The 13,132-nt window shown below is 40.2% G+C and overlaps 1 protein-coding gene across 3 annotated transcripts in view; it reads left to right on the top strand.

Annotated features, from left to right (window-relative positions):
* The first annotated feature begins 25 nt into the window (after positions 1-25).
* MMAA (metabolism of cobalamin associated A) overlaps positions 26-13,132 on the top strand; it is a 43,701-nt gene continuing 30,594 nt past the window's right edge. Inside the window, exon 1 of one of the 3 annotated variants that reach the window (XM_064416732.1) lies at positions 26-1,206. In XM_064416732.1, coding sequence (XP_064272802.1) covers positions 1,172-1,206 — 35 coding nt within the window. In that variant the 5' untranslated portion in view covers positions 26-1,171. Of the gene's footprint in view, positions 1,207-2,548; positions 2,627-12,170; positions 12,326-13,132 lie in introns of those variants that run through there. The other 2 variants (XM_064416733.1, XM_064416734.1) reach the window with 2 other exon arrangements.

Here is a 13,132-nt window from a genome sequence, read left to right as displayed (position 1 = left end):
GTGACTGCTTTGAGTGTTGCTGTCTTTTATGTTTTGGGCTGTAATGCCTCTCTGTTTTTCCTAAATAGGGATTAAAATTAGAAAATAGTAGCTCTGCAGTGCCTCAGAAACTTTCAGTGGTAATCTGAATTAAGTGGGATGTGCAGGATCCCAGTTTTTCTGAGTTCCTTCTGGTGTTAATTTTTCTATAATACTGTTGAAGTGCTGGGTACATAATATTTTCATTATCTGTTATCCAGCTTTTTGCTTGTGGTGTGGAGATACTAGTGCAAGGGAAACGTATACCCGTGTACCTTCATATGAGGGCACAGAGTATCTCAGCTGCACTTCATTACATAAGATGAGTGGATTGGAGTAGCACCTGAGACTCTCAGGTGCTTTTGTTTGGGTTAATTTTTTTTCACAGTACTGGTATGGGGCTGTTTTGAATTTGTGCTAGAGACAGTGTTGATAACACAAGGATATTTTCCTTACTGCTGAGCAGGGCTTGCACAGATTCAAGGCTTTTTCTGCCTCCCTCCCCAACAGTGAAGAGACTGGGGGTGCACAAGGAGCTGGGAGGGGACACAGCTGGGACAGCCAGCCCCAGCTGACCCAACATGTGTCCTGTAACATATGGAGTCATGCTCAGCATGTAAAATGGGAAGAAGGAAGGAAGGGTGTTTGGAGTGACGGGGTTGACTTCCCAAGTTACAGTTATGTGTGATGGTGCCCGGATTCCCTGGAGATGGCTGAACACCAGCCTGCCCCTGGGAAGTGGTGAATGAATTCCTTGTTTTGCTTTGCTTGTGTGTGCAACTTTTGCTTTGCTTATTAAATTGTGTTTATCTCAACCCACAAGTGTTCTTACTTTCACTCTTTCAATTTTCTCCTCCATCCCACCTGGGGTGAGTGAAGGAGCAGCCACTGAGTGGTGATTAGTTACCAGCTGGGGTTAAACCACAACAGACTAACAGCCAGAAACACAGGAGGTAGGACAGAAGTTACCTGAGAGGAAGCAACTGCTGTCTTCAGGCTGTTGTGAAAATTTTTGGAACATTTTGAAGAAGTATTCCTTCTGATTTGCCCTGCTTTGGATAGTTGGAGTCAGAAAGCTTTTAAAGGCAAATGACAAGAACAAAAGGAAAAGAATTTCTTGCTGACCTCTTACAGAGACTGTTGAACTAAAAACATGGACAGAGCCTACGGTGTCAGCTCTGTAACCAGGTAAGTTCCTGTTGCTTATTTGGTTTTATTTCCTCATAGTTTCCTCCATTTAATCTCCTGAACAAGAGTTAAACAGAGAAGATGCTACTTAAAAGCCAAGACAAGTCTCTGTTAGGAGAAACTGAAAAGACGGGATATCTGTATTGAGGAAAAGCAGTATATATGGTCACAAATAATTCCATGGAGCTGAATGTGTTTTGAAATCTCTGCTTTGGCTTTTAAGTGCTGGAAATCAAATAATTCTCCCTGAGTGGAGATGACTTTTTAATCATTTAGGAGGATCAGCTGAACACTTAAAAGAGTTGTTGAAGACTAAGAGAGGTAGCCATGCTTACCTGTATGGGTTTAGGAAGGTATGGAAAAAATAATTGGTGTTTTATCATATCCTGTATCATAATCATTGGCCTGATCTTTTAATGCTTGCTAACCTGGTGTTGCTGTCTACTTTGTTAAAGCAATTTGCTGCTAAATCACTCCTTTTGCTACTGTAACTATTGTCCTTTATTGTCTTAAGACAACTATAGTTGTCTTTTTTAGCCTCTAAACAAAACACGTGTGAGTATCATTATTTCAAGACATTAATCTGTGTAGAGGTGTCTGAAATTAATATGGACCTTTCTTGGTGTGCCTGTCTCCTTGATTTTTCATTTGCCTTGTCCCACTCTAAACCTTCGATGGACACCTTGGAAGTTAACTGTGTTTTGGTGCTCCCTTTAGTAATTGCTGCTGGTTTGTTCTGTGAAGCACACTGTAGCCTCTTAGTGTACTCTTGAGATTTGTGATTCATGGCCATGAACTGGCAGTCACCTTTTTCTGGACGCTTGCCTAAATATACAACATAACTCTACCATCACCAGCAGTGGTGGAGCAGTACGTGTTTTACACGCATCATCTCACAGTTCATTTTCTTAAATACATTTGTGATTCTGTGCAGGAGGGAAGGGAAAATGGCTTGTATTTTCCTCTGGCCCTCTCTGTCCTTGACTTAACTCAGTGAAGAGAGACACCCTTGCCATGTTGTCCTTCAGGGGATGTTCTCTCTTCTCTATTCCTTAAGCTCCCCTTAGTGCCTCCCATATTCTGTATGACTTGCCTTGTTTTTTGAACTCTGCAAATTGCTTTTTGTCATTCCCAGGAGGTGCTCTCCCTGTGCCACTGTGGGTCACGTGTCTGTGTGTCTTCATGTGCTGGGAGCTGCTGAGGCAGAGGGCTCTGGTTCCCCACTTCTGCTCAGTTTAATTGAGGTATCTGACAGGTGGCTCCTGTTTCATTCACCCCACCTGCAGTCCCTTCAGCAGGGAGGGCTGTGTCCCCTGGGGTGTGAGGTGAGCTGTTTTTCATGAGGCAGGTGTGATGGAGAGGCAGCCTCCTGATCAAAGCCTGTTGCAAACACAGAAGTGACTCCAGTAAGGCTGACAATGTAAGCATCCACTGGGCTTGATGTGGTTACAGAGCTGAGGGGGTCTGTTGCAGGCAATGGACAAGATGGGTACAGTTTTTATGCAGGTCTGATGAATGCCTTGCAGTTAAAAATGATCCTCACTGTATGTTGTTAATTGATCTTGTGTGACCAAAGTAATCAAAAGTAATGTCAAACAAACCCCCAAATATTACAAACAGTCCAAAAGTCAGGAATTTGATTCAATCATCTTTAAGGAATGTTAAGATTTTTTTATTCAGATGTGTGCAGATTGGTAATTTTTTCTTAAGAATTGGCTTGTGATTTCCCCTTTTTATCTTGACACTAAGGCATAAATTGAGAAATCTGTATGTTCTCTTTATGATCCTGCTCATCTGAGATTCTAAATCTCTGACGCTCAGAGGAGGCTGCTGTAGTTTAATTTTGAAGAAATAAGCACTGTCACTTGCTCCAGATTGTAGACAGGAGTTAAGGTATCTCATAGCAGTGATAAAGTCCTGCCACTTACAGTTGTGTACTACAGTAAATAGAAAATGAGCTATAATTGTATTACAGCCTTTCTTTGCTCAGAGTTGGGTTTATGTGGAGTGGTCACTTGCTTAGATGTGCTGGGAAGAGCACAGTTTGCCTTTGTAAAACATATTCTAATTTTCCTGTTGCAGCTTTCCCCAGTGTCCCTGTAAGGTGTAAAAACGTTGTTTTCTATAAAGAAAAATGGTATGCATAACTTTGCCTTCCCCTTTCTCCTAATAGAACTTTGAACTTCTCAGTCTGCTGTTCCTTTAGATTACTGAGCTGAGCTTAGAACAAGCAGGAGAATGAGACTGGATGTGTGTAGTGCTGCAGTAACACTTGACTATTTTCTTGGATCACTTGATTCTTGGCAGGAGAGCAGGGTCTGTCTCATCTCTGAGCCCTTCACTTCTGCCTTCTGTTGATACTTTAGGGATTGGTAATCCTGTGTGTTTTCAGATCAACATGTGAAGACTGAAAGATGGCTGCTATCCCATCAGATATTTCTACAAGTTTGTGGACCAGTCTCCTCAAGTCAAAATCACCATAGGCCATAGTGTTGGCAACAGCACTATTTAGAAACTGGATCCAAGCATGGCTTCATTTTGAACGTGATTCAGCCGATGGTTTGACTACAAACACTTTTCAAACCTCTCAAACACAGCTTGATCCCTCTGTATGCTGGATTTGGGCCATGCTGTTTTCTCAAGCAGCACAGAAAGAAGCTACCTTGATCTGCATGCACTGGAGACTCAAAATTCCAGGAATTGGCTTTTTATCTTGTGCTGAGAGAGCAGTTCTGTAAATACTCTTTCATGGGGTAGCTTTTAATTGCAGTGTGGGGTTTCTTTGTACCCCTACTGCTAATGATTGATATGGCTCTAATTCAGAATACATTCTGGGCACTGGGGCCATTCCATTTTCTGACCCACTGTGTTGCTCTTGGTCTTTCAGGAATCATGTCATTGCCTCAGGTGTCCCTGTGATTTCACCAGGTCACAGGAGCAAGTTTGAACAGATAAAGTGGTAGATCTTTGGTTGAATTTGATCTTACACTGATAGAAAGCAGCTTACAATCAAAATATTAAACCACTAAACTCTAGAAATTGACCATCTTCAAAAAGATTCCTAGGGAAGCACAGGGATGTCTTAATGTTGGCAAGGGCACATACAGCAGTTTGAGCTGTCACCTGAAGGTAGGAACCTCGAGTTTTGGGACCCTGATTTGACAGTGTGTACTTTGAGTAAGGGGCCATCCATTCCCTCACAAGATCTGCTGAAATCATACCAGCCCTGGATTAATCCATATTGTGAGTGATCAACAGAAGCGATAGAAACAGATCTGTGTGTGTACAGGGGCAAGGAATGTTCACAGCCAGGTTTTCTTACCATCACCTGTGAAAGTACAGGAAATGTCTATTTCTGTGCCAGCAGCAGTGGGTGACAGAGGTGTGGCTGTGCCATCACATGGAACTATCCCAAGCATGGTCAGAGCTGGAACTTGACAGCTTAATGAGCTTAGAGGCTGGTCTTGCATGTGAGCATTTTGTTGGATGAAATGGGGGGAAAGGATCACCTGACCACACTATGAGTGTTCTTGTTTATTTGGTGCTTATTTCACGTTGTTTCAGAGTTGTCTGAGTCCTCTAGCACTATTGTTCCTTGGATAGTAAGGTGAATAAAAGGATATGCAGAATATGTGGGCTTTCCTCTTTTTTTGTCCATGTTCTGGTCACCCCTTGTGTTCTGTAAAACATTACTGTGTCTCCTTGTGCTGGGAATTACCATGGCCTGACACAGGTGGGGTATGCAAGAAACCCAGTCAAAATTCATTCTCTCTGCAACTGTATCTAAAATGCCTGAAAAATGTGACATTGCCCATCACATAAACAGGAAACAGCCCTTGTAAGGGACTGAGCATAGCTGAAAGCCTAACCCACATAACATCTCCATCTGGGGGACCTTTCAGTGCCACACAAGTTTGGAAAACGTGGTTGTGACTGGCTTCCACATGTGGGATGAATGGCGGGTACCAGATGTTGCCTTACACATTCAACTCCTTTTCTCTAAATTCCATCTGAGACACAAATGTTCTATCTACAGCACTTATGGGTGAAAGCCTGCACGTGTGAAGGTTTTGGTGTTTGCACAGGAACAAGGCTGGACCTGCACCACTGGAAGCAGGGCTGAGGTTTCTCTGGTCATCTGAAGTTTCTGATGACAGTAAGTAGTAAAAACCTGAGAGGTAGCAAATTAAATATGCAGTTGTCAGAGGTGGAATGCAGTGTACTTCTAAGTGCTGGCTAGTGTGTCTGTGAAAGCTGGCCTCATTTCCTCCAGAAGAACACCATGGAATGTAACAATAGACTGATGATATCCTCTTGGGGCACATATAATAATTAGACACTCTTAATTTCCATATTTTCAAATTTATGGGCTATGGATTATATCCTGTGTCTGGTTTTAGTTTTCCAAATGCAGAAACAGAAGGCTCCTTGTGAAGTTCCTACCTCTCAGTACTTGTAGCCTGCTCCCTCTTTCCACAACCTTTCTTCCTCCATGCTTACAGAAGTTTGGAAAGCACAGTAAAAGAGCTGGTTTTTGAAAAAAGTAGAGTATGAGCTCATGTGATACCATGAGAAGATACCTAGTGTACACAAACAGTTGTATGGGGGGTATTTTAATTTCTGTTGTTTTGGGCATTTTTGAAGTATTATGGGGTTTTTTTGTGTGTGTGTTTTTTTTTTTTTTTTTAGAAATGTAGCTTCCAAACTACAAGTCTTAGATGGTTAACCTGGTATTGCTAAAGTTTGTTACTAAAGTACAAATTATAGAATTGTAAATAATTTAAATATCCCTTTTTTAGAGAAAGCACATTCTGCAAGATAATATTCCTACTTTGAAGGAATAGTTTTGGTCGGGTTTTTGTCTTTTTTTTCTGGAAAGCTGGATAAAAACAGGTGAGAAGTTTAAGTCCTCATACCTGCAGAGGGGGACTACAGGGATCTGCTTCACTTTCTTCCCTTCCACCTCTCTGAAATGAATTATTCTTCTGTAGTTTTATGGGAGAAAAGGAAAAATCTGGAGGGACTTGCTCCATGTGGTTTCCCTCTGGCTAAAGCTGACCCAGCCACAGGGAGAGATCTCACAGTGGAACAGATACTGTGTTCTTCAGATGAATTATGAATTTCAGCCTCTGAAAGGATCAGTCTAAAGGCTGGAGGGCTGTGAGGGGAGGGCAAATAACTTTGAAAAACTAAAACATCACTTTGGGTGCATAAAGCTTTGCGAGAAATTCTTTCAGGAATGCTGAATTGGAAGCATGTTTGAGCCTTGTACATGTTCTGCACATGCAGAAGTGCAGTAAATGTTGGTCAGGTGAGGGGCTGGCTGCATTGTGCATCTTTTCAGTGGTGTATGGGGTGGTCAGAAGAGCTTTGTGTAGGATTGAAGTAAAATTTAGAAGGCATTTTGCAGCTTCCCTACATACCCTGTTCCACTTAGTAATCACTTTTGTAGTAAGAATGTTTCTTCTACTATTTGGTTAAAATTTGCCTTTCTAAAAAATGGTTTTGCTTTACAGTTATGTATTATGTCTGTGTATTTTATATTGTTCTTTTGCACTTGCCTTTAGTGATTGTCACTCCTCTAGAAATACAGCAGGTTTCCATCATGTTTTCCTGGGAATCCTGAGGCGTTCTTCATTTCATGATGCTTTCATAAGGCTCTTGTGAGAATGAGCAATGACTCTGTGAAAAAGTTGGCCTATCTCAGGACTCTTGCATAATTAAGCTAAAAATTTCAGATTTTATATCTTCTGGAAATTGATCATGTGGAATGTCCAGATTAGTGCTAGAAAAGATTAGTTAAACTAATTGACAAAGATTATCCCCTTGGATTAAACTATTATTTTTGTTCTTGCCCCTTCTTTTTTTTGACTGTTTTTCTGATACCTTTTAACACTAAAACTCTTAAAACTGTTGTTTGCTTGTTTGCTAAGTATTCACTGTTCTCTTTTTTAAATAAGATTTAAAACATTCATCCAAGAAGCATCTGAGAGTTACTGTTTAAAAATATTGCCTTAAAGTGGAGGCAAAAGTTGGGTGGGTTTTTTTTTAATTTTGTATTATTTCAATGGAAAAAAATGTATGTTCTGTCATGTTTTTCTTAGATCACAATGAACAAAAAGAGTTTTCTTTTACAGGTTAGACTTTAAAATGTGGTCTTCGTTATTTAGAATGCATTAATTAAGAAAGTATGTGGTTAGATTACTATCATTAGGTATTTGTAGTCTTCCAGAAAAGCTGACCAAAGGGTTTTCAGAAGTAACCTTTGCTGAATTACTTGCTGCCCTGCTGTCTGAGCTCTGAGACACTGCAGTCATCAGTAACTAATGCAGGAGTGTTTGTGTGCGTGGTGGCAGAATCAAGCAAGGAAACTGCCTGCTCACTAAGTTTGTTCTAAAATATCATGGTAAATAACATGTGCTTTAAAATTAGCTGAAAGGGTCAAACCTGGAGGTTTTGAAGCATGTGTAGGTAGCTACTCTGGGGAAGAAGAATTAAATTCCTTTTCTTTGCTTTGCAAATAATAGGACAAGAAATAGTAGTCTTAGACTCAATTTTATTCTGTGCAGTTTAATACTAGGGGCAGGGAGAAGAAATTTGTGTCAGTTTAAGATATTAAACACTAAGAAGTTATCTGTATAGGTTTTGGAGAGTTGGTCATTGGAGATTGTCAATGACAGGTTAGAAAAATGCATATTAGGAATAGCAAAGGTCTTGATGTTTTCTTGGCTGCTTTTCTGCTGTGTGCTGTGTTTAGGGCTTGGTCTGAACTTTGAAGAGCTGAATTCTGTCAGAGATGGTGAGGATGCCTTTGTCACCTGAATGTATTTTCATACCTACTGAGACATAGTGATTTAATATAAAACTGGAAAAACTATTTTCCCCTCTTCTCATTGTTCCATATGCCTGTGTAGTTAAGGATGAGTTGCAGCTAAAGAATGTATTGATTTTCACAACCATCCTAGTAACAAACCTCACTTTCTGTTCAGATGTGTGCTCTGTATGAGCATTTAACCATCATTGGGAATGCTGGAGTATGAGTGCCTCATACAAGACCATCTGAAAAAGAGCTTTTCCTGAAGCTTATCAATATTCCTAACAGGAACCTACAGAGTCTTTGCTCTCAGAGCAGCAAGGCTGAAGAAGCAGTGACAGCTATAAAGGCAGGGCACTAATGACTTTGGAGAAGTGTTACTTGTGTAATTGGAAATGATACAAACACTGTCATTAAAGCAGATTGTTGATGCCACCTTTATTCTTTTCATAGACTCAGTTACAAGAATGGATTCACTCTAAGGAGATGATATCAGAATTTTTATGCTTCCCACAACTAGATGGGTAGATCATGAGGCTTTAACATATGAAATGTTGTTTTTCCAGAACACCAGCTAAAGGAAGTATGGATTTGAATGACTGCATACTTTTCCTTCACTGGAACAGGAGCACGGGGAGGGTGAAATGTCATGGACATGTGATTCTGAAATATGGAGTAAGAGCTGAGAGCTCTGACTTGAGCTGTAATTTTCTTGTATTTTTTGATTTGATGTTAGCAAAAAATTCTTTATAGCTCAGTGTTTGGTATAAAATATGAGAAGATAAAATCCACATCCCTTCCCTTCAAGAAACATCTCATTTTGCAAGTAGCTGCTATTTTAATCCTTTCAGTCTCCACTCACTCTGTCTTTTTTAGAATAAGTCCACACAAGAAGTTAGCAGCAGAAAGGGATGGTGATGGGGAGAGACTGCAACACAGGAGGCCTCCTAGAATACTTTTAATGCAACACTATCCATTTTTTTTGCTTAATCCATCCTTTTAGATTATTTTTTAAAACTAATGGACTTCTGTCAGACCTCCACTATTGGTGACTGCACTCTCATTGGCATACTCAGCATCTGTTTTAGTATCTGTCTTGCTTCCTGAGAAGAAGGTAGCACCAGGGATATGTTCTCTTGGAATAAATGGCAAACAGGGACAAGGGATGGGGTGTGTGTGTAACCCAGACTTGTATTCAAGACTTCCTATGTTCATTTCTTTAATGTTTCATCCACTCACAATTTGAATAGTCTGCCTCTGGCTGAGCAAGAGAGAGCATTCCTGGAAGTTCCTAGAAGTGAAGCATTCCTGGAAGTTTCTTTCCAGAAATGGCAGAAAGCCTGAGTCTAGGCCAGACTAGAGACATGCAGATAGATACAAAACTAGAAATTTTGGACAGACCTAGTTACAGTTTTGGCATCTGACTGCTGCTGTTTCTTTCCACAGCCCTGTGGGAAGAGCCATCTAACATGTCTGATAGATTAGCTTAAGTCAAATAAACTTAAGCTAATCTATCAAACTTTCAGTTTCTCAGCGTTAAAAACTTGGGTTTTTAACGCTGAGAAACTGAAATGGAATAGCTGATCAGGAAAAAAAAATCCCCTCAGTCTGTCCCCTTCCATACTAAAATTGCAACACATGAAATAAATGCAGTTGAATCTGCTCTGAAAAGGATGAAGGATGCTGATAATCACAAGCCATCTGAGCTGTGAGTACTGCAGATTTCTTGTCTCCATTCTAAACAGTAAAAAACCTTTAATATTAATGCAACAAGGCAACTATTCATATATGTCCTATAAAGTTTTCTGTTTGTTTCCCCCACTGATACTCTAAGCAAGTGTTTTAACACAATAGCAGAATTTTTTGTTAAAGTGTATGCTTTGTATTTTGTTTCTGGTTTAGGTGGGGAAATAAGATGACATTCCTATGTAAGCCTTATGTTACCCAGAGATCCCTGACTTGCTGCAGTGACCAGAGATAAGGCAGCAGCAAAATCCTGCTGGGAAGTCAGAAACTCGCTGTAAGGGACTCCTAGACAGGGTTACAGCCTTAATTGCTGCTGGTCTTCTGTGAGTAATTTTCCAAACTGAGATGGAACCCATGCTTGCAGGGAGGCTTTTGTATTTTGCACTCTGAAGCCTCCTGGATGCACTCTCAATAGATGTTGAGTATGTTTAAGTTCCTCAGGTGGTTAAACTCTGCCGTGGCCAAACAGGGCAGGTTTACGATGGTGCTGGTGAACTGAATTCCCGTGTGTTCGGAATCCATGCGGGCTGTGTGACTCAGCGCATAGCGCTAGCTTCCCCTTCTGGCCAGAAGAGGTAAGGGAAGCCTCATGGAGAGAGTCACGGGAGTTATTTCTCAATTTTATTCCTCTGCGCTAAAGATAAACACAAATTTTCAGACAACAAATTAAAGGCTAACTTCCAGCGGGAGGGAAGTGCAGGTGGAAATCTTTGATTCTTGCAACATAATATAATGATATATTGAGATGGGGTTGCTGCTTGAATGTAGAATTCTTTTCTAAACGTGGACCTAGTTGAGAAAGCAATTAGATTAAAATACCGACTTCTGAACAAAAAGATTCCAGATTTCCCTTCTGGACCTCTATTAGCTGGTCCTTGAAACAAATATTTGACTTCTTTCCATATGTTGTATGCTAATTTTCCCCATGCAACTGCATCAGTTATGATTGCAGTGGGGTTTGTTGTTTGGACACTGGAGTTTTTTGCTTCCCTTTTTGTCTTATTTAAGGATTCCTCTTTCATCTTAATTCTGTGGTACAATATTTTGTATCATTAGGCTAAGCTTTGTAAATGTAGGGTGTATTTAATGAAGGTGTTTGTTTACTTTGTGGTGTAAAGCAATGGCACAAAGTATGATCCAACAGGCTTTTTTAGCAAGCCCTTTCTGAGTCAGTCAGCCTTTTAGAATGCTGTTGTGCTCTGTTTCTGGATGGGTTCATCATACAACACTGAATCTTAGCAGAATCTTCCCTTTTTGTCCTTTTCACACCCATCTGCTACAGCTGCCTGCAAAAATGGGACATTTAGCTTGCACACAATTTTGGATTGTAAGACCAAAGTCTTGCTTTTGTGGGCGTGTTGGAGAGTAAGCAAGCAAATACCCACACAACCGAGACTTCCAGCATGAGTTTTTGGCAACTACAGAACTTAAAAACTGCAACCAATTAGGCCTTTCCTTAAGCAAAAAGTAGCTGGGAATGAGGGTGTCTCAGCAAAGTCAGGTGTCAGATTGTATTATATTTTTTATGTTTACTAATATGCTTGGTATGGTTTCATTGCTGTATTAAAAAAACCCCAAAAACAGGAGGAAGCAATTAATGATTTCCTTTTCAGCTGTGTAATAATGAACTACATGAGAAATATTTTGATATCATGAGTCATTGGTGGCCATGGAGAAAAACATACTCTTTAAGCCAAGCTTTTAAATACTTTTTTAATTGAAAGAAAAAGAAATAATATTTTACTGGCAAGTGACTTGCTCTTCCAGGTTTATAATTTTAACAATGAATCAGTCTTGGAGAACATTATTTAAATGGCTTTTACAACCAGTAGTAGTATATGAATAATGTTTGGGGGTTTTGCCTATATAGTAAACATCTTTCCTTTTTTTACAGAAAAGATAGTTGCTTTTACAAGAAAAGATTGTTTTATCTGTCCCCTTTAAAAATCGTTTCACATCAGGCAGTGCATCATTAACAATTAAAAAACTTGTGCATAAGCAGTAGAAAACTTTCTTGTAATGGCTGATGTAACTTCTCGCTAATGTGCAATCACTGCTCAGTTCATACCAACAAGGAAACACTGAAGTCACTGCTCTAAGGCTTTGTGAAGAAACTTCAGCTCCCTTGTTTATAAAAATGTTACTCAAATACAAACCATAATTATTTAAGATCATTTTTCCTACTACTTGCTTCAGATGCTCTCTTGTAGGTCTCAGCCAAAGCTCAACTTCTTCCAGGCTTTCAAGCTCCAGCAGCCCTGACAGCCTCATGGCTCCTGAGCAGCACAGGTACAGAGAATATGCTCAGCCCTGGAGCTGTCCTCCTGGGTAGGTGGCTGACCCTGGGAAGCTGTGGAAAGGCTGATTTCTCCACACCTAGCCAGGCACCTGTCCTGCTGCTCTGTCCTTTGTAGAAAAACCTTGGGATGCTCACAGTCAGCAAACACCCATTGGTACAGCAGTTGCAGAGCTTTTGGGGAGATGGCCTTTTTGCTGCAATTTCCTTGCCTGAGCTGTGATTGCAGATCTGAGGCCTGGGCTCAAGTTGCATTTCAACAGGTAAATGTTCAGCTGTGAATATGCTTTTCAGTGATTTCATTTCAGGTGTTCAATTATCTTTTAAGATAAGGCAGGAGGTATATTTTGTCTAGAGTGCCAAGACTGTCCTTGAAAAGCTTAGCCTTTCTTCTTGAAAGGAAGGCTGTAATCAGTAGTTACCTTGCTTCATGTTTTGCTGTAAAGAGGAGGTTGGATCAAACTTCTCTGCTTCTATGAAAACTGAAATTAATTGAGGAGTGCCTTCTGAAATAAAGGGCAAATGGTCATTTGGTTACCCCTGTAATTTCAGTTTGTACCATGGCAGGGACTGTGTTTTTGTATTGGCTTTTACAGCACATTGCTGTAGAGAAATGTCTGTGATGACATTAAATATCATTGTATTAATTATGTACACAAAGATTACTTTGGGTTTTCCTAAAGAGGAGGTGAACAGAGCAAGGAAATCAGTGTTGCCAGAGAAAGAAAGAATGAGCTAATTCCACTAAAACTGCAAGGGGAAGCCAGTTAGACGGAATGTAAATTTGCATGGTTGAATTTGGCAGATTCTAGTGTTAATACTATTCCTGCTGTGAGAAGTTACAGAAGGGTTTTTTTCTATTATTTTGTAATGATCTGGATTTGGTTGCACATTTTGCCTGGATATCTGTGCTTCCCTGCACCTTTAGCTCATGGCACAATATTTATAACACTTTACAGGATGTTTGATTTAGTATTGGCTCAGAAGGAAGACTGCTATTTTGTGAGTTACCAGCAATACCCTTTTCTTTAACACTGGGTTATATTTGCAGCAAGGAGATTAAACCAGAT

This window comes from Passer domesticus, chromosome 4 (genome assembly GCF_036417665.1).
Source record: "Passer domesticus isolate bPasDom1 chromosome 4, bPasDom1.hap1, whole genome shotgun sequence".
Taxonomy (NCBI): Eukaryota; Metazoa; Chordata; class Aves; order Passeriformes; family Passeridae; genus Passer; species Passer domesticus.
The sequence above is the reverse complement of the archived record's forward strand: the minus strand, read 5'-3'. Positions and strand labels throughout refer to the sequence as shown.